Source organism: Vanellus vanellus (genome assembly GCF_965231255.1).
Source record: "Vanellus vanellus genome assembly, contig: HAP1_SCAFFOLD_35, whole genome shotgun sequence".
Taxonomy (NCBI): domain Eukaryota; kingdom Metazoa; phylum Chordata; class Aves; order Charadriiformes; family Charadriidae; genus Vanellus; species Vanellus vanellus.
In genome coordinates, this window is record NW_028128889.1 from 1,050,920 (window position 1) to 1,072,135 (window position 21,216).

Genomic DNA, 21,216 nt, shown 5'->3' on the forward strand with positions numbered 1-21,216 from the left:
ACGAGGAGGGGAGCAGAGTGTGCACTATCAAGCGTTACAAAGAGGAGAGGAACAGGGTCTTTATTGAGACCCTACAGAGGAGACATCCCCATCTCTGTGGAGCAGGGAAGGAGGGACAGCTGGACACCACCCCAAAGCAGCACTGAATGGAGAGTCCTGCCCAGGGGGAGGATGGGGACTTGTGGCGCTGGAGGAAGGCTCCTTCTAAGCTACAGATTCACAGCTCCAGGGCAGTGCCAGTGCTGTGGCAAGAGGTGAAGGAGCAAGCATGGCTGGGGCAGGCTGGAAGAAGGCAGAGGGGCTCTGCAAAAATGAAAGGGAGAAAATCATTGCTGAAGCCCGGGGTTGAGCCAGGGACCTTTAGATCTTCAGTCTAACGCTCTCCCAGCTGAGCTACTTCAGCCCTGCCCCAGCAGCCACTGTGCCACCTGGGCCAGGCTGACACACACGAGTAGTGCTCCTCAGGGAAGTTCCCAGGGAGAAGCTGTGCCCAGCCCCGGACAGAGGGGACCTGGCCCCTCCCTGCCTCCAAGGCGAGGGGGGCTCCAGGTTTGGGTGGAGGTCAGCTTACACTGGGCATGCCCAGATGTGTGTGGGCCTTGTACAAACCTGACAGGAGTGAATGCGTTTGGCAGACCAGGCTTGTGCCACTGCAAAGGTTGAGGGTCGAAAAAGTGTAGGGCAGGTAGAAGACCATCTGCCAGTTCCCTCAGGACCCACAGATGAATCTCATTAGGGCCCATGTATTTGTGCAGCTTCACGTTCCTCAGATGGTCTTGAACCTGGTCTTCTCCTACAGTGGCCAGTTCCTCACTCTCCCAGTCTCTGCCTTTGCCTTCTGTGACTTGGGTGGTGTGGCTGGAGCCCCTGCCAGTGAACACCGAGGAAAAAATGTCATTGGGTACCTCAGCCTCCTCCATGTCCCAGGTTACCTGGTCTCCCATTTCCTTCCTGAGAGGGTCCACATTTTCGTCATCTTCCTTTTGTCACTGACATACCTATAGAAGCTTTTCTTGTTGTCCGTGACACCCCTGGCCAGATTTAGCTTTAGCTTTCCTAACCTGATCCCTGGCTGCTCGGACAATTTCTCTGTATTCCTCCCAGGCTACCTGCCCTTGCTTCCACCCTCTGTAGGCTTCCTTTTTCTCTTTGAGATTGCCCAGGAGCTCCTTGTTCACCCATGCAGGCCTCCTGGCATTTTTGCCCAACTTCCTCTCTGTTGGGTTGCATTGCTCCTGAGCTTGGAGGAGGTGATCCTTGAATATTAGCCAGCTTTCTTGGGCTCCTCTTCCCTCCGGGGCTTTATCCCATGCTACTCTGCCAAGCAGATCCCCGAAGAGGCACAAGTCTGCTCTCCTGAAGTCCAGGGTAGTGAGCTTACTGTGCGCCCTCCTCACTGCCCTAAGCCTCTTCAATTCCACCATCTCATGATCACTGCAGCCAAGGCTGCCCTTGAGCTTCACATTCCCCACCAGCCCCTCCATGTTGGTGAGAACAAGGTCCAGCGTGGTCCCTTTCCTCATTGGCTCCTCTGTCACTTGGAGAAGGAAGTTGTCATCGATGCATTGCAGGAACCTTCTGGATTGCTTATGCCCTGCTGTGTTCTCCCTCCCACAGATATCAGGGTGACTGAAGTCCCCCATGAGGACCAGGGCTTGTGAATGTGAGGCTGCTCCAATCTGCCTCTAGAGGGCCTCATCTGCACAGTCTTCCTGGTGGGGTGGCCTCTGTCAGACCCCTACTGAAATGTCACCTGTCCCTGCCCTCCCTTTAATCCTGACCCATAAGCTCTTGATCCGCTCTTTATCCATCCCCAGGTGGAGCTCCATGCCCTCCAGCTGGTCTTCCCCATCAGGCCCCAGGGGACCCTGTTTCTCAAAGTGAGTCTCATGGTCGAAGCAGCCAAACCCCTGGCTGTGGCACCAGTCCTGTAGCCATTTATTGACTGGCCAGCTTTGACTGGACCTTTCAAACCCTTCTCTTTGACTGGGAGGATGGATGAAACAGCCACCTGTGCCCCATAGTCCCTGACCGCTGCTCCCATGGCTCTATAGTCTTTCTTCATCGTCTTCAGGCTGCTCCCAGATGCATCACTGGTGCCCACGTGAAACAGCAGCAGCAGATAACAGCCAGAGGACTGCTCTCGGCGCCATCCCTGATACGAGCCCCCGCTAAGCAGCACACCTCTCCAGAGAGTGCCTAAGGTCAGCGAATGGGTGCCTCCGTGCCTCTCAGAAGAGCGTCGCCTACTGCTATCACGCATCGCCTTTTCTGAGTTGCACTGGTTGTTACACGGGGAGCAGATCGGGTGGCGTTACTCAGCTCCAGCGCCTCTCCTGATGCAGTGGGTTTTTCCTCTTCACTCTGCAGAGCAGTGAAGCGGTTCTGCAAGGGCACCTCAGGTTTTGGGGGAAGTCTCTTCCTCCTGCTGGTCTTTGCAGTAACAAGCTTCCATTCCCCTGTGTCGCTGGTGCCCCTCCCTTCTGTGTGTGCCAGAGTGGGAGGTTTTGGCTGTTTGGCCGTGTGCTGTGGGTCCACTTCAGGCTGTGCTTGTAACGAGCTATCTCCTTCTCAGCCTCCCGGATACACTAAGATAAACCAAAGAAAAGCACTAACCAACAAAACCCCAGCTTCCCTGAGGTAGGATTCTGAGCAGGAGAGTTTGAGGATCTGGGGGATTTCACAGAAGAACTGGTCCACAGCATTGCCGTGGCAGAGAGGTATTGAAAATGTATGTGCAGTGTGCAGCACAGCATTGAGAAACCCACCGCCCCAGGCAGCTGCTGCCATGTGGACACAAGCTCTGCTGCCCAGGAGGGTCCCATAGTGCAGGGGTTTGCAGATGGCCACGTAGCGGTCACAGGCCATGACAGTGAGAATGAAATACTCTGCTACAACTAGAAAGAGAATCTAAAAAAATGTGAGCAGCACATCCCAAGTAGGAGATGGTCCTGGTGTCCCAGAGGGAATTGGCCACGGATTTTAGGACAGTGGTGGAGATGCAGCCCATGTTGAGGAGGGAGAGGTTGAGGAGGAAGAAGTACATGGGGGTGTGGAGACAGTGGTCACACGCTATAGCAGTGATGATGAGGCCGTTGCCCAGGAGGGCAGCCAGGTAAATGCCCAGGAAGACACAGAAGGGCAAGAGCTGCAGCACTAAAGCCCCCACATAGGACTGGGACCCCCCGGTGACCCATGATCTACAGGAGCACTTCTGGAGCAGGAGCTGGTCACCAGACAGGCTGTGTCTAAGCATCACAGTTGAGACAACTGGTTTCTCTTCCTTGGGTAGGAAAGGAAGCCTGGGCAATGGCACCCCAGCTCTCCAACATTAGAGGAGATCACTCTCATCCCTGCCTCCACCCGCAAAGGAGCCACCTGTACCCTACCCTGCAGGGAATTAAACAGGAGTTGGTGTAGGTGCTGCAGAGTCTACTTGAAATGGATCCTTTATCCCTGATGCATTGGGATGAGTGCAGGTTTGGCTATTCAAAGTAGAGCACTTCATTAACTGTGTCTCTTTGCTTCCTTCTGTGAATTGAGGGGGTTCATGAATTCACCGTGTGACTCATAGTAGGTAAAACAAGGGAAGACTGAGAGAGTCCGAGCGGGGAGTGTTGTGGTGGGCCTTGGGATCTGTGCTTGACAGAAAAACGTTTTTTTCCATTAGTCTAAGGCTTTCCATTCGGAGGCGCTCAGGAACAGCATCCGTCATGGATCGCTGACCTCACTAAACCTGTAATCAGAAAAAAAAAAAAAAAGAACTGGAAAAAGAACAAGTGCTTTGTTATTGTTATTTATTATTCAACTCTTTTCACTTTGAGTGGGCTCTTGAAATCTCTTTAATCAACCACATGAGAACTGAGGACTTGAGGAAAACTCTGCCCCAAGACTTGGCTTGTTAGGGCTTTTTGGGTGTTTATGAGCCCTGTGGTGTCAAATGTTTGAACTGCAGTAACTGAAAGGTGGAACAAGCTTCTGTGGAAGTGAAGAGTCAGCAGCAAACCTTCAAGTTTCTGAGCATGTCAGCAGGCCGCACTGAGGGCCATCACTGAAAAGAGCATGGAGGGCATGGCCTGACAAGGAGTTGGTCCCTGGGGGCTGGTGAAACAGGCAGTCATTGGCCCCGGTTACAGGTGGAAAATGAAATGCTGAAGTGGCTCTGAAAGACCTTGATGTGTTTCACCAAGCGGGATGCCCAAGCCTGGTTGATGATCTTTAAGCCTGCTTGTGAGGATTTGCTAAAGCCATCGGCCATCACCTTGTTACTCACTGACATCCCCTGACCCACCTTCCCAGACACACTGCATTGGCTTTACGTGGCAGAGTTTTGGTAGGGCGGCGCTCCAGGGTGGCGTCTGTGAGCAGATGCCAGAAGCTGCCCCCACGTTGGGCAGAGCCAGTTCCAGGCGGCTATGAGACAGACCCACCGCTGGCCAAATCTGAGCAAATCAGTGACAGTGGTAGTGTCTCTGTGATAACACATTTAAGAAGGAGTAAAAAATGGCTGCTCAGCAGCAGCTGAGAGAGGGGAGTGAGAATATTTGAGAGAAAGAACTCTTCAGTCACCAAGGTCAGTGAAGAAGGAGGGGGAGGAGGTGCTCCAGGTGCCATAGCAGAGATTCCTCTGCAGCCCGTGGGGAAGACCATGGTGAGGCAGGCTGACCACTGCAGCCCATGGAGGCTGTGTATCCAGAGTGGAGCACGTATCCACCTGCAGCCCGTGGAGGATGGCATAGCAGAGCAGGTGGGTGTGCCCTGAAGGAAGCTGCAATGCTGTGGAGAGCCCACACTGCAGGAGGCTTCTGGAAGGAAGCAGAGGAAGAGCAGGAGAAGTAACAAGTGGCACAAGCAAAGCGATACGAAATGAACACAACCCCCATTCCCCACCCTCCTGCATCACTCTGGGAGAGGACGTAGAGCAGTCAGGAGCAAGGCTGATGCTGGGAAGAAGGGAGGGGTGGAGGGAATGTGTTTTTAGATGTTGTTCTTCTGTCTCATTATCCTCCTCTGTTTGATTGGCAATAAATTACAAGTCTGTTTTGCCTGTGATGGAAAATGGTGAGCGATCTCCCTGTCCTTATCTCAACCCATGAGCTTTTCATTTTATTTTCTCCCTGTCCTGCTGAGGAGGGGCAGTGACAGAACAGCTCGGTGGGCACCTGACAGCCAGTCAAGTCCTACACAAGGCCAATCACTGCTGCTCAGAGCCACTCACTCTTCAGACAGGATCTTGAGCTTTCTGGATCTTCCTGGTGCTTATTACTATCTCCCTGGCTTCCTCCACAGCTCATGGGGATCTTTCCTGTCCTTTAACAGGGACTTTATGACCATCTTTTATGAAATGTTTGTCTTTTTAGTATATTCCGTGCAGAAAGAATAGTCACAGAAAAGCACCACATATGTCAAAACAAATGCCGAGTGGAGTGCCAGAAAAAGCCTCCTGAGCTTCCCGCATGGCTGTGGCTTCTTGGCAAGCAGTCTGTCCTGAGAAGGGGCTCCAGCCCCTGCTCCTCTGGGGAGCGCAGTAGTGCAGTCTGGATCAGTCCATGGCAGATGGTGGGGCTGTGTTTCCACCACTGGGGCAGTCGATTCCAGGCGTACGGGGTACTCCTCCAGGTGAAAGCAAACTCTGGCCTGCACTCTGCTGCCAAAGAGACCAAGAAAGAAACTCAGTGGTATCAATTGTTGCATAGCCCTTGGCTGCCTTTGACTCCAGTTCCTACTGGAATTCTATCATGTCTGGTGTGGCAGCACTCAGTGGTGGTGTGACTTTGTTCAGGCCACAAAAGTCCACAGTTAGCCTCCACTCTTGGTTCGATCTTTGCAGTGGCCATTTGGGACTATTAAAGCGTGAGGAAGTCTTGCTGATCAGTCCATGGCTCTCCAGTCGCTGAATCAGCTTACACAGGGGACCAGGGAGTTTCAGCTGGTGCGATATTGTTTCCTGTGGACTGTCATGCACGTGGCTATTGTGAATAAAAATAAATAAATCAATAAATAGCAAATGGATTGCCTTTTGTCTTTTTTTTTGGTTTTTTTTGCACTTCTTGTACCAAAACTTCTAGTCTCTGGGTAGGTTCACCATCCCACTTCCTCATGTCCTTCCCCTGGTCACGCAGATAGAACCACTGGGTGGCACAGGTTGTGTACCACCAGTACCCTCTCCCTTGAGCAGAAAAACGCTGACTCTTAATAGTTGAGATGTTGGTCAGTATGAGAGAGGAAGACATCCGTTTTTAAGTGCTGGGGCAATTGTTGGGACAGTTTTTCCACAGCTGAGATGCAGGCCTGTAGGGAGCAAGCGAGAGTCTCTTTCGATTCCTGCAGCTGGCTGGGCAGTCCCTCCACAGCTGGTACCTCTGCGTCTGTCCAGCTCACTATAGACAAGGTGCTGGCATGTGCACAACGGCCTTATCCCTGGCAAGGACACCCCGAGCTGCCGGGCATCCTTACCCTCTCATTCTGACTAGTGGCCCCAGTGTCCCAGCATCGGAGCAACCAGCTGACAGTTTGCTCTCCTGGATGATGGCTGAAATCCATTTGCACACCTCGCAAGTTGGCCTCGGCTTCCGTTGTTCCTTCTCGGCTAGAGGGGAGACTGATCTGGCTGAGGGCTGGGCCTGGTTCAGCCTCAGTGTCTGTTTGCACGTCTTGAGATCCAGAGCCCCTCTCTTCCCCTTGAGGTGCTGAGCAGTGCTGAATAGAGCTCAGTAGGCGCAGGCCAGGCCCCAGCACGGCGCGACAAGCTGTGGCTCTTGGGCACAGCCAGGGCCAGGGCACCCTTTGTTCTGGGTTGAAGTCCCAGACCATCAAAGGTGACCACCATTCTTGCCACCCATAACCACACTGCCTCGAGGCCTGCCTGATATTCCCAAGTACTTGGTTAACCTTAGAAAAAGGGGAGAGAGTATTCTTGAGAAGTACCACCAGCAGCATTTTGGCTACCCAAGGGTGTTCAAGATATTGAAGACACCTATTGTAATGAGGGAGAAAACATCTGCCACGCAGAAGATGGTGAGGGTGCCATACTGTGTGTCCTCTCCCAAAAACCTATGGGAGGAGAAAAGGTGAAAGTGTAATTGTTAACTGTCTCCATGAGATGGTTCCCAAAGTAGAGAAATGGCATCAGTGCAGAGCTCACATACCACATTAAACTTCAGGACAGTCCTTTTACAGTAAATCTCCCAGAGAAAACACCACCAAGTGCTGCAGAGCACAGCAAAGGGCAAAAGCCCAAACCAGCCTTTAACATCCACAACACAAAAGGGAGCATGGCACAGAGCAGATAAACGAACGTCGAGTACAGATAGGTCAATATCGTGACAAGCAGCCGTTACACAGATATAACAATTAAAAGTTCCCTCTAACACACTGGGGTCATATCTCTTGTTAATTCCATCCCAGCCAAAAGCAGGACAGCAGGACAGAGACCCCCTGCTGAGTCCTGTCCTTCCCCCCACCCTCCCCGGGCACTAAGGGACACTGGGAACTGGAGGATATGGGGAGATGGGAACCAAAACCTAACTGTGGGGGAAACAGGACCTTCACTCTCTGTCTGCCCCCACTGATGTGTGTCCTGTTAGGTGTCCTTAAACCAGCAGATGGGATCTTTCTGAACAGCGCCTTTAAGGTTAAGTGCCCATCAAATGTGTTTGCCCCTCATTTGCACTGACCTCAAAGGCAGCCCTGACCTCTCCTAAGTCAATATTCCTCAATTATGACAGTGCGCACAGTTCAGCAGTTCTTTTCAACATAACTTCAAAACACAAAGAACATCACAGCATATTTAAAGATGATAAATAAATCAACATTCGGTCACTTCGCTCTCTAATAAGTAACACACAAAGCAGAAGCAGTCAAAATGAAAACCTTCCAGGTGACTGCCTGCTCTTTGGGTAATTTCCAAAGCAAATATTCAAGTCAGTTCCCTGAAATCTTTTCACAGCTGATCCACAACAGATCTCTTATTTATACTTAGTGTCCCGTAAAGATGGAACCGTACCCATAAGCCTTAAAAATGACAGAGAATGTCATGGAAGAATCTGAGTCATTCACAGTACTCGTGAACCACTTGTCAATGTATTTTAATTTCTTTGAAGCCCTGACAGGAGCCTGTGTCATCATGGGAGCAAAACCAGTGACACTTTGGATTCACTGAAACTCAGGCAAACCTCCCACTGACTTCAAAACCTAAACCAGATTTTTACTACCAGCCTTTGGTTCCCAGCTTGTGTCTCATAAAAATAAATTAGCCTCACCCCCTCACAGACAGAGGACTCAAATAGAGCCCTCTTTTACTTTCAGACAAATGACAGGGACTGCTGGATGGTTTTAGAAGGGCAATTGGGAAGCACATCGTGGTAGCTTGAATTACTGTGGCATATGACAATCAGAGGATGTCAGCTGGTGGGTTTGATGGTCATTCCATGAGGTTACTTCTGACCATCAGCTACCCAAAGAGGCAAGTGAATACATGACATGCTGCATCTCCTGACTGAGACCTTTACTGGCCTCCCAGTGCTAGCTCACATCACCAGGAAAAATACTGGTCTTCCTGGGATGCAGAAATCCATAAATATCTGTCCATTTGTCTCTCTCTCCTTCCAGTTGTGTGCATCTACAGGAGGCACAGCAGGCGTGCCAGAGCTTCTTGATCCAAAATACGCCCATCTTCATTAGGAAGATGTCCCTGCTGACAGAGGCACCAGCTATTCCCTCTGCTGTTTGGGCAGTTGCATCCTTGAAGAGAGCAGTGATGGCCGATCCCGTGCGGGTCACAACTGGAAAGAATGGTGCATAGACACCACATTGCTGGAGAAGGTCTTGCTTGGCTTATGCGAGCCAGGCCAGCAGCTTCACCCAGCGGCCCTCCCCACTGAGAGGGGAGAGCTGAACCACTTGTGTACAACCGCACATTGCCCCTGCCCCACACTGGCCAGAGGGTGCTGTGCAGGGCCCCCGGGATGCTGATGTGTGGGCCAGGGGTGCTGTGAAGGAAATCCCCCTGGAAAGCTGGGGAAAGCTGCAGGGCAGGCAGGGGGGAGAGGGGAAGGGAGGCAGTGCCCCTGGGGAGACAGCTCCAGCCCCCAGGCTGCTCTAAGCCCCGCTCCTGCAGGACTCCCCTGCTGCCAGGCTTTCCCGAAGGACAGCAACACCCCGGGTGTCAGGCTGCTCCCCCGGGACTGACCCCACCTCTAGGCTCCAGCCTGTCCCCAGGGCAGCGAGGGAGCCCCAGGCGTGCAGGGTGCCCCAGGACCTGCTTCTCCCCAGTGTCCCCGGCACTGCCCTCCTCTGCGGGCTCTGCCCACTGCCAGGGCTGGAGGGAGCCCCGGCATCCAGGATGCTTTATCCCCCCCCGACTCCCCCCTGTTGGGTACTCTTGTAAAGCACCAAGCTTGCTGAAGGGGCTCCTGGTGCCATGGGCGCTGGGCAAAGAGACCTTATCAGTGATGCTGTGGGGACAAACATCCCTCCTCTTGCCCGGAGGGCTCTGTCCCCACAATTAGCTGCGGGTGGCTGCCCGGGCACAAGGGCCTCCTTCATCGTGTCACTTTGAACAGCCACATCCTGCTCAGTGATGGCAAAAGCCTGGGCCAAGGACGAGGGCATGGAAGGGACACTCTGTGGGGACAAGGGCCAAGAGCTGTGGCCAAGTCCCAGCAAGGGAGAGGGCTGTAGCCAGAGCCTTGTTTGGGACGGGGCCACTGGGACCCACCGTGTGAGGGCAGTTCTGCAGAGTGGGACCCATGCTGTCTGGAGGGCACGGGATTTCCCCGTCTGTTCTGTGCTCTGGGGAGGTCACGGCTGGGAACTGGACCCGTGTGGGGCCACAGTGCAAGGGGAATGGAGTGGGCTGGAGCTGGGCACTGACACCACCTCAGCACTTCCCCCAAGCTCAACCCTCATCTCCGGGGGCCCAGCATTCACCAGTGCTCCCCATTGCCTCCAGGGACGGAAGATGACAGTCACCCAGCTGTCCCCATTGCCCATGCCCCCAGTTGTCCTCCGTAGGGTGTGCAGCTGTCAGGGGCGCACTGCCCTCACCACCCGCTGATGCCTGAGCAGTTCCCTCTGCAGCTGCCCCAGGCGGGAAGCTGGAGTGATGCCGGGGAAGGTGGCTGGATCTGTACCGGAGGCGGTGGTCAATATGTACCAGGGCTGGGCTTGTTGCCAGGGCTGGTGTCTCTGCCAAGCCTGGCTTTGCCCTGGGGGCTCTCGGGGCTGGGAGGGGCAAGGAGGAGTTCGGGCAGGGATAAATCTGCCCCTCACCTTCTCCAGCTTCACCCAGGACTCACCACACCACAGAGGAAGATGAAGGTTGCAGTGCTCAGCATGGCCCTCCTCTTCACCATCCTGCTGTGCACCCCGGACAATGCTGAGGTGAGTCCTCAATGCCACAGGGAGGGGCTCAAGGCTGAGGATGGGGCCTGGCGGCAGGACATCTGCTGTCCTGCAGAATGACATTGTAGTGGTGAGCTTGGTCTCTCCCTTTCCCACACAAGGAGCTCCTCCAGGCTCCCATGCACCTCCAGCCCAAAGCAATGCAGCTTTCTGCCTCCCGCAATTCTGTCTGTTGTCTCCGCTTCCCCTGCAATTAACCTTCTGGTGCCCAGAGCCTGAGTTCCTCAATGAGTGGTCAGACTTGTCCCCTCCCTGGGAGAGTCCACTGCAAACTCCTCTAAGGGCACCTGCCAATTTCCAATCTTGGTGCCCCCACATCTACCCCTTCTGGGCCTCCCCATCCCATCCTTTTGTGACTCTCACACATCACCTCCTTAGATCTCCTCAGTGTCCTTTCTAGAGTCCCCAAATCCTCTTCCTTTTATCATTCCCAATGCCTTGCTTTCAGTCTTTCCCCTCGGTCTTTTGCCTTTCATCGTGTCCACTGTGGTAGTGTCCCCAGATCACCTTCCTTCAAACCCAACTCCCAAACACCATTCCGATCCCCTTGTTTTGGTCCTCAGCAGTCCTCTCCTTCTGCCCCCACCGACCACCTCGCTTGAACTCCTCATATCCCCTCTACTTCAATTCCTTTACCCCTCACTCGCATCCCACACAGTGCTGTCCATTTAACACCTGCAGCCCAGTCCCTTGGGGTCCACTAATTCACCCCAGTTCTCCGTCTTTGGGTCCTCCCCTCCCCCATCCTCTTTGGAGGCCCTGAATTCTCCACACTATCTTTATCTCCATCCCCACCCCTGGGCCTTGTGTGAACAGCTATCCCAGGTGAAACTTGGGAGGAAGGGAGCTGGAAGGAGCAGAAAGGATTTCCCCTCTCAGAGAAGGAGGAAGCTATGGGCCTGGGGGGAGTGGGGAAACCCGTGCCCCACCCACAGCCCCACCAAGGTCCAATCCAGACCACCCCTTTTCTCTCTTTCCCTAGGCACTCTTGGAAGGAAGTGGAAGTCTTAACCTTGATGTAAGTAGTGGGATGGACTGGGGGAACGGGAGGGCAATTTGGTCCTCCCATCCCTTGCTGGGACCGAGGACATTCTAGTGACCAGTGAGGTCTCATGGTCTCTCTACAGGAGAAGGTACTCAAATCCCGAATAGGAAAGAGGTCTGAGGTGGGTACCACAAATTCTACTGGCCCCCAACCCTCCCCTCCTATGACCACAACACTCCAGGGCATCCCAGTATACCCCTGTACACCCCACTGAACCCCAGAAAACACCTCTGCACCCCAGTCTTTTCCCAGGGAGGCCCCCTTCCCCAGGGCTCCCATTGCATTCCCATCCATCCCATTACAACCCAGTACACCCCAGGATACCCCAGAACACACACAGGCACCCAAGTGGGCCCCTTCCCCAGGATCCCCACTGCTTCTCTGCACCAACATACAAACTCATGTACCCCATTCCTTCCCAGAAGCACCTTACCCAAGGACCCCATTGCTTTCCCCTTTCTCCCAGTATACTGCAGTGCTCTCAAGTGTGTCCCTAACTCTCCCTTTCTCCCCAGCCTCCTGTGGCTGAGCTGGCGGTGGACCTTGCGCGCCAGAGACGTGTGGCTGTCGACGTTGATGTCTAGGTGAGCAGCATCAGGGTGTCTCCAGCCCCACAAAGCATGCTGAGCCCCGTGGGATCCCTGAGCCCTCTGAGTTGGGCAGAACTTGGCTAAGGGAGAGGGAAAGAGAGGGGACTGTCCATGATCCATGTCCCAGGGTGACTGGGACAGAGCTGCCCCCATGCCTTTCGTTGCACCCAGTGGGGCTCTACAGACCCAGAGGGTCACCATGCAGGCCAGGCAGGGTCTCTAGTGCCATACACACCCCAAGGATCACCGTGAGGGCTGTGCAGGGTTCTGGGAGATTGAGGGGCATTGCAGGGTAGAGACACACTGGGCGAGGGACTCTGGGTGCCATATGGTCTCAGGAGAGCCAAGTCGAGTCCTGGGTCTGTTGAGGGCTCCAATTCCCAGCTCCTTCCCCAGGGCTCTGCAGAGAGAGACAGTGGCAGACAAGGACATTCTCATGTTCCAGTTGACACTGGTGGTCTTGTTTGGGGCTCTGTCTTTCAGGACTGGAACTGGTGGTGACATCCTTGCCCTGTTCCCCTCCAGCAGCATGAGGAGATGATCATCCCTGGATGACCTCACCTGATCCCCTGGGAGCCCTGGGCCATTCCTTTCTAATGATCAATAAACCCCTTCAGCAAAACTACACTCTGCGTGTGTGTGTCCCCGTGTCCATGTCCCCTCTCGCCTGCCAGTGCCCAGACGCCTGGGTCCTCTCTGGCTCTACCACGGCAATGAGCAGAGTGACTGAGGGAGTGTGGACTCCTGGGGTGTCTCTGTAAAGGAGATCCCCATTCCCACCCACCATGTGCCCCCCGAGAAGGGCAGATTAGGGCAAACTGGAGTGGCCCCCCATGAGGCTGGGAGAGGCGAAGGGCAGACGGTGCCAGCCCTCGGGGCAGACGGTGCTTTGGAGGCACAACGGGAAAGTGGTTCTTACCGGGGCTGTAGTGAGCACCAAATGGCACCATTTGGTATTGGGGCAGGAGAGGAGCACGGGGACAGGCAGCCTGGGCCCCTGGGTCTTCTCCCTGCTGTGGGAGGGGGGTGGTTCCCTGTCCCATGGACTCAGCACTCCTGCCTTCACAGGTCATTTCAGAGCCCCGTGATGGGCCCATGTGCCTTCCTCAAGCCCCAGCCCGCATTCTTCTCCTGGGAACCCCCCATCACAGGCCAGGAAGGCAGGTCATGGGAATCAGATGCTGGAGAAGTGCTGGGTCCTGCACTTAGGTCACAACAACCCCATGCAACGCTACAGTTCTTGCAAAGTGTGGTTGGAAAGCTGCCTGGCTGAAAAGGACTTGGGGGTATTGGTGTACAGCCGGCTGTGTATGAGCCAGCAACGTGCTCAGGTAGCCAAGAAGGCCAACAGCATCCGGGCTTGTATCATAAATAGTGTGGCCAGCAGCACTGGGGAAGTGATTGTTCCCCTGTTCTTGGCACTGCTGAGGCCTCACCTTGAGTACTGTGTTCATTTTTTGGCCCCTCACTACAGGAGGGACATTGACGCACTGGAGCGTGTCTAGAGAAGGGCAAGGAAGCTTGTGAGTGGTCTAGGAAACAAGTCTTAGGAGAGGCGGCTGAGGGACCTGGGGTTTTTTTAGTCTGGTGTTGTGGTTTTGGCTGGACTTCCACCAAAATAAATGACAGATGCTCTCCTTTAACTTCTCTCCCAAGGGAGAGAAGAATGAGAGAGAGAGAAACTGATGCTTTGAAAAAGAAACTAAACTATTCTAACAAAATATTAATAATCAATTAATTGGAAGAAAATTTGATCCTAGTAATAAGAAAACAATGGAATATATTCAGTATATAGAACCCGTATAGAGCACACAGTATGACAATCACATCACTGGCAAGCACTGGGAAAGTTCCAGACTGGACTCAGCAATGGATGGGAACTGGAGTGCAGATCTAGATTCAGGATCGCACAGACAGGGATCAAAGGCAAATGAAAACACAGAGTCCTCCTTGGACACAGGCTATTGAAGGAGGAGCACTGACCCTTTGATCCCTCAGCTTTTACTCTGAGCATGAGGCAGATGGGATGGAATACCCCGTTGGTCAGTTTGGGGTCACCTGTCCTGTCCGCTCCTCCCCGCAGGTGGGACCCCTTTACACTCTTCTGCTTCCGACCCTCCAATGGGGCAAATACCAAAGTGAGCCGCCCTTGGGTGTTATAGCAATAAGTATAAGCAGGAGCCTCTCTGCATACCATGCCCGGGCATCAGCTATAGACACAGGTCTCATCCCTCTGAGGGTGAACAGTGTCTGCACAATGTGCTGTTAATTTCAGTAGTTAGAAGAGGCTCAGCTCAAAAGTGAAGTTCCTGAACAGAAAAGTGATTCTGCTTCACCTCAAACCAGGGCAACACTTTTAAGATTCAGCTGGACAGGGTGCTGGGCCATCTAATTGACACTGTGCTTTTGCCAAGAAAGGTTGGACCAGATGACCCTTGAGGTCCCTTCCAACCTGCTATTCTAGGATTCTAAGATTTTTTTCAGTGCTGTTCAGTGACAGGACCAGCAGCAATGGGCATGAGCTGAAACACAGCTCTGAACATCCGGAAAAGTATTTGAACTGAGGGGTGGCACAGGTTTCCCAGAGAGCTTGTGGAGTCTCCATCCTTGATAATATTCAAAAGGTATCTGGACATGATCCTGGACAACTGGCTCTAGGTGGCCCTGCCGTAGAAAAGGTGTTGACCAGATGACATTTAGTAGTCTCTTCCACCCTCAACCATTCAGCAATTCTGTGAAAAGGTAAGTGATCCTTGATCTGACCTTTGCCTCTAGTCTCAGGGGTCTGGGATTACTGAAGGCTCATCTAAGAAGCAAAGAGTGAGGTTAAAAGGGCATCAAATCCCTCAGCCTTGACGATGTCCTGTGTCACCAGGACTCCCGCCCCATTCAGCTGTGGTCTCATGTTTTCCCAAGCCTTCCCTTTGCCATTGACATAGTTTTAGCGTCCTTTCTTGTTGCCCTTCATATCCCTTCCCAGATGAAACTGGAGCATGTTCCCCATGGGGGCATGGCTGTGATCATCTGAAGAAAGCCTTAATCTTCCTCAATCATCTTCTGTAATGTTCCTGATTCCTTTGAGAAGACACCCACTACCTCACCCATGTGTCTCTGCCCACTAACTCATTTGTTCCCAGCTGACTCATCATCTCTCCCCAGGCACAGATCCAGACATTCCCGCTGCTCTCTCCCATGACCTGTTAGGAATAGGTCCAGAGGAGGCCACGAAGATGATGAGAGGGCTGGAGCACCTGTCCTTTGAAAACAGGCTGAGAGAGTTAGGAGAAAGCTGGAGAGGGACTTTTTACAAGGGCATGTAGTGATAGGACGAGGGGGAATGGCTTCAAACTGGAAAAGGTGAGATTTGGAATAAATATTAAGAAGAAAATTTTCACATTGAGGGTGGTGAGGCACTGGAACAAATTTCTCAGGGAAGTTTTGGAGGCCCCATCCCTGGAGGTTCTCAAGGTTGGACAGGGTTTTGAGCTTCCTGCTCTAGTGGGAGGTGTCCCTGCCCATGGCAGGGATATTGGAACTACATGATCTTTGACAAAGTCCTCAGAAGAGGTTTTCAGGATTCTGTAGACAAAGTGAATTGAAGGATCTTGGGGTGAATTCAAGGTTGACTCTGTTGTGAGCAGCAGGCTGATCTAGAGACATCCCAAACTTCCTCCCAACTTGAACAGTTCTGTGATAAACCTGTCATCTCTGATAATGGCTACTGTGGTTCCTGCAGCCATTAATTCCTCATCTGCATGTGGGTTAGCACCAAGCATGGTAGCCCCAGAGCCAGACCGTCACAGTGGTGTCCTGTTGCCACCAGGGCCTGAACCATCGTCAGCTCAGTGTTTCACTGTGGGTGACTGCTTGTTCAGACAGAACAGGCTGTCCCTACAGCCTGCAACAGCTGTGCATTGCAACAGGGTGACAAATGAGAGCGACACAGAACGTGATGGCATGAGGGGGATGATATTCCAACATCCCTGAAGTCCCTTGCTTGTAAATCCAGTGGGATTGGAAGAGCCCTAAATGTCTCAGGCATGCATTGGTAAGGTTGACCTTGTCAGTAGGAGAGGCTGAAAGAGCTGAAGTTGTTCAATTGTGAGATTAGGGGGCTTTAACAAGAACGTAAAATTACTACCTCCTACCACTACCAGGAGGTCACCAAGGAGGCAGATCCAGGTTCTTCCCTGTTGTGTGTGAGGAAACACTGTTTACCCATGAAGAGAGTGAAGCACTGGAGCAGGTTGGCCAGTGACGTTGTGCTGTGTCATTCCTTGGAAGGTTTTAAAGCCAACATGAATAAATCCCTGAGCAACCTGGTGTAATCTAATAGCTGCACTTGCTGTGAGATGGACATTGGCCTTGAGAGCTTCTGCGATCCCTTCAACATGAGTGACTGCACATTTCCTTCCACCACAGGTCTTCTCTTCACCATGGTAGGGAAAGTACTCAGACTCTCCAAGACCCTGGAAGTAAGGCAGACATAGGTTTGGTCAGGTCATCTGGGACATTCTTGTCTCAAACAAGTACATGCTGCTCAAATCCAGAGCTTCTTGGAAGGTACCCCCAAAACAGCCTTGATCTAGTCCTTAGCTTCACCTGCCATTTCCTTTCTCCTTCTTTTCTTCCCTTTGATCCTTCTTGTACTTTCCAGTACAAACAGCCCACCTCTGTTTGCTCTTTCCTCACTGGCCCTGGCTTTGCTTGCTTTGCAGCTGTTTCTGAGATGGTCACTATGGATAATCCTAAATTGGAAAGAAGTTGCACTAAAGTAGCACCACCTGTTTGTATCTGTAGTGCCCTGCAACTCCCTGTGTTGTTATCTTGTGAGGAACACCACCATCAGGGTGACCAACTGCACATTAAAGTTGGCAGCTGACAAAAGGGAGCTTCAGTCCAGTGGGGGCTTGAGAAACTCTGGAATTTGGGCAACAGAAAACCTTTGAAATTTTACACAGATAAGAGGCCAGTGGTGCATCAGGGGGAAGATTAATACAGTAGAGGAGGGCATCCTGGGACCTGCCTGGCTGAGTAGACACCCTGAGGAGAAGGGCCTGGGCACCACCAGGGGTTCCATAGGAGCCGGCAGGGCATGCTCACCATGAACAGGGCCAGGTGTATGTGGAGCTGCCTTGGGAGGAGTGTGGGTCACCCACAGCAAAGGAGCTGTCATCCTGCTCCGCTGAAACCTTGTGTGGCCACCTCTGGACTATTGTGCCCCTCTTTGGGAATTCCTGTTCTAGACAAGTGGGGAGGAATGGAGAGTGTCCAGAGGAGGTCTGCCAATACAGGATTCATGGCCTCAAGCACCTGCCCCGTTCGCGGAGGCTGAGGGACCCGAGCTGCTTCAGCCTGGAAGTAGAGGCTCAGAGCATCACCGTCACAACCCGTAACTGCTTGAAGAGGGTTTTCAGAGATGGTGGAGCTTTTCTTCGAGGTGGTCAAAAAGCAGGAGAGAGGAAGAATGCCACAAAGTGTGGCTTGGGAGGTTGAGACTAGAAAAGAAGAGAAGGAAATGTACTGCAAGGGCAGTGCTGTGGAACAATCAGGCAGCCAGAGTGGGGCAGGACCAAGCCATGGCTTTCTCTTTCAAGGAACAGCCAGAGAGGATGAAGATATATCAGTAATTGAGATTCTGAGATGAAAATGAAAGACAATTGAGAGCCTTCAAAGAAAGAAGGGGGCACTGAAAGCCCCCACCAGACATGATCTCTTCTTCACCATGGCTATGGCTACTGTCTCTGCCACCAAATCCTACCAGAAGGTACCTTAACCTTATTCAGTAAGGCCTCATTACCTCCTTGCCCCACCCAGAAGTCTCACGCCATACTCCTGCCCTCAGCATTGCACATCCCCACACCACACTGCCCCAGGAAGAGCCCTGAGCATGGGGTGAGGGACGAGATCTCCTTTCCCAGGGGCTGCAGGTCCGAGCGTGGCCCTTTGGCTCAATGTAACACGTTCAGGTTTCCTTATCATCAGAGCCACCTTTAATTGTCCTTTCCCTATCTGTCGTTATTGACTCCAGTGTTGTGCTCCAACGAGCCCCTGGGGAGGCTTTGTTGGTAATGGTCCTCAGTGGGACCCATTAACACTCCAAGAAAGTGTTGGTTTTGCAGATGACATCGAAGTTCTGTTTCTTGAGAAGTTTCTTGTACTTCATCTCAGTGTCTGAGGTTCATGGACTCCATGCCAAACCCACCAGGGGGGTCATTAAAATGCCTTGGGCTGGTGCTCTGCTGCTGAGCTGGGCCGGGCTCTTGGGACAGAGGGAGCACTTGTTGAGTTAATGCTGCTGTAGAGAGACAGCTCTGCCCAGGAGCAGCTCCTCTGCAAAGCGCAGCAGGGCTGAGGGAACAGCTTCAGGCACGACGATGAGATGAGCGATGCAGAGAGAGCTTAAAGGCAGTTGGGAGTGGGAGGACAGCTGAGAGCTCACTGTGGGAGAAAGATTCACAGCCCTCTGCACGGTAAGTCTCGGGCTGCAGGGCACTGACACCGCAGTGTAGAGGAGGATAAGGGTGTTCTTCAGAGCAGGGTTTCCCTGCAGCACCGTCAGAGGAGCAGGACTGTGTTTGTCCAATGGATGACTGCAGGGGTGTGCAGGTGGGTGTGCAGCCAGGGGTGCCCAGGACTGTCCATCAGAGATGGGTCCCTGTGCCCCGGGGGGCTGTGTGCCTGCCCAGTGAGCTTCTGCCCTCAAGGATGTGGCATCCAGGGCAGCAGCTGCCTCATCTGTGGCCAGAGCTGGGGCAGAAGAGACTCTCCTGAGCGCCCCTCTGTCCCTCCCCAGCCTTGCCTGCCTTGGCAGAACCATTGGGCCATTTCTTTGTGCTTCTCCACCCATTCCTGCTGTTGCTCTTGTTCTCAGGTTCTCTGGGATGGGGCTGCAGCAGCAGCTCAGTGACTGACCCTGCAGGTCCTGCCATGCTGATGTGTCCATGGTGCCCCAGCCCCCTTCTCACCTGTGGGTCTCTCGGTAATGCAGTCCATGGGGTGGGGACAAAGCTGACATTTTGCTAAGGACACCCCATCTTCTGGGTGTCCAAAAGCTCACAGCTCTTCACTGGGGAGGGGAGGTTGAAGATCTACACTTTGAAACCTGGATTCCTCTGTTCTCTCTGTGGTCATCCTCCAGAGCAGAGAGGTGCAAGAAAAAGCAACTGAGCTTTTCTTCAGCTTTCTACAGCTGAGCTGAGCTGAGATGAGATGGAGAGATGGTCTGTCCATCTGTCCAAGACAGATGAATAGACCAGCTCGCCCCCTTCTGCGCTAAGGCTCTGTCCTATTGCCTCCCAGGACTCGCAAAATAGCGCTTGTAGTGTAATAAATATGCCAGGGATTTTTGTCTTCAGAAATGACTCCTCCGGTGGGACAGGGGTAACAGGAGCAAAATAAACAAAAAAATCCAACCCACATCTGTGTTCTGCCACCAGGGGAACTGGGAGTGACAATGGTCAAAAGCTCTTTTATATCAGCGATAGGTTCAAGCTGCGATCACTCCTGGTTCCTGTCTGCCCATTGCTGCACAGCACGACTGACTCCTCTGGAGCCCACAGCAGAGTCCCCTTCTCCCCACTGCACCCTCAGCCCACACAAACCAGGATCACGCCAGGATCTGCACAAACGTCTTCCTGGAAGGACAGAGTTCACTTGAGGGACATTACTGTGATGTGGAACAGGTTCTGCTCAGAGGTGTCTGTCCTAACTCCTCACTGACTTTTCCTCCTTCAACAGGCCCCTCTGTTCAGGGGGAACAAATGTCCAACAGCAGCTCCATCACCCAGTTCCTCCTGCTGGCATTCGCAGACACACGGGAGCTGCAGCTCTTGCACTTCTGGCTCTTCCTGGGCATCTACCTGGCTGCCCTCCTGGGCAACGGCCTCATCATCACTGCCATCGCCTGCGACCACCGCCTCCACACCCCCATGTACTTCTTCCTCCTCAACCTCTCCCTCCTCGACCTGGGCTCCATCTCCACCACTCTCCCCAAAGCCATGGCCAATTCCCTCTGGGACACCAGGGCCATCTCCTACATGGGATGTGCTGCACAAATCTTTCTGTGTACATTCTTGATCTCAGCAGAGTTTTATCTTCTCACCATTATGGCCTACGACCGCTACGTTGCCATCTGCAAACCCCTGCACTATGGGACCCTCCTGGGCAGCAGAGCTTCTGTAAACCTTGCAGCAGCTGCCTGGGGCAGTGGCTTTCTCTATGCTCTTATGCACACTGCCAACACATTTTCCATACCACTCTGCCATGGCAATGCCTTGGACCAGTTCTTCTGTGAAATCCCCCAGATCCTCAAGCTCTCCTGCACAGACATAGTCTATCTCAGGAAATCTGGGCTTCTTGTACTTAGTGCCTGTTTATTCTCTGTGTGCTTTGTTTTCATTGTGCTCTCCTATGTGCATATCTTCCGGACCGTGCTGAGGATTCCCTCGGAGCAGGGACGGCACAAAGCCTTTTCCACCTGCCTCCCTCACCTGGCCGTGGTCTCCCTCTTTATCAGCACTTCATTTTTTGCTTACCTGAAGCCCCCCTCCATCTCCTCCCCATCGCTGGATCTGGTAATGGCTGTTGTGTACTCGGTGGTTCCTCCAGCAGTGAACCCCCTCATCTACAGTATGAGGAACCAGGAGCTCAAGGATGCCCTGAGGAAACTGAGCCAATGGATCTTTCACCATCTACAGTGCTTTTGTGGCACCACAACTTGAAGAATGTTTCATCTCTTGCCTCCTTATTAGCATCTTTGCAATAAAAGGGGATCTCCTGAGTGTGGTGTCATAAGACTGGGCTCTCCATGACAAAGTTGCGTCTCAGAACAAACTCAGGGAAGTGGAATTTCCACCTCTTTCTTCTCCCTGTCTTTCAGGGAATAAATTCATGGTATCACTGGGGTCTGTTAGATACCAAGCACTTAGCTGAAGACTGTCTTCTCTGTGGATCAGCGTAGTAGAAATAGTAAAACGGTGCCTAGTCACCCTCCTCAGGCTGTCACAGGTATGGTGGGGCTGATGGCAGATGTCAGTCCATGTGGAAAGGAATCTGGAGTGGTCAGGGGAGGATGGGGACACTCCATGTCCTCTGCGGTGGGAAGGGAATGGAGACTGAGAAGATGAAACACCCTTCAAGAATAAGTCCCTCCAAGAGAAAGCACCAAACCAGGTA

The 21,216-nt window shown here is 52.9% G+C and overlaps 1 protein-coding gene across 1 annotated transcript; it reads left to right on the top strand.

The window, feature by feature from the left end:
- Positions 1–19,802: 19,802 nt before the first annotated feature.
- LOC309683901 (olfactory receptor 14C36-like) lies at positions 19,803–20,762 on the top strand (the record flags this gene model as incomplete). The annotated part of the gene is made up of 1 exon (XM_082499885.1): positions 19,803–20,762. The coding sequence occupies one exon, from the start codon at positions 19,803–19,805 to the stop codon at positions 20,760–20,762; it is 960 nt and encodes a 319-aa protein (XP_082356011.1).
- Between the last annotated feature and the right edge of the window lie 454 nt (positions 20,763–21,216).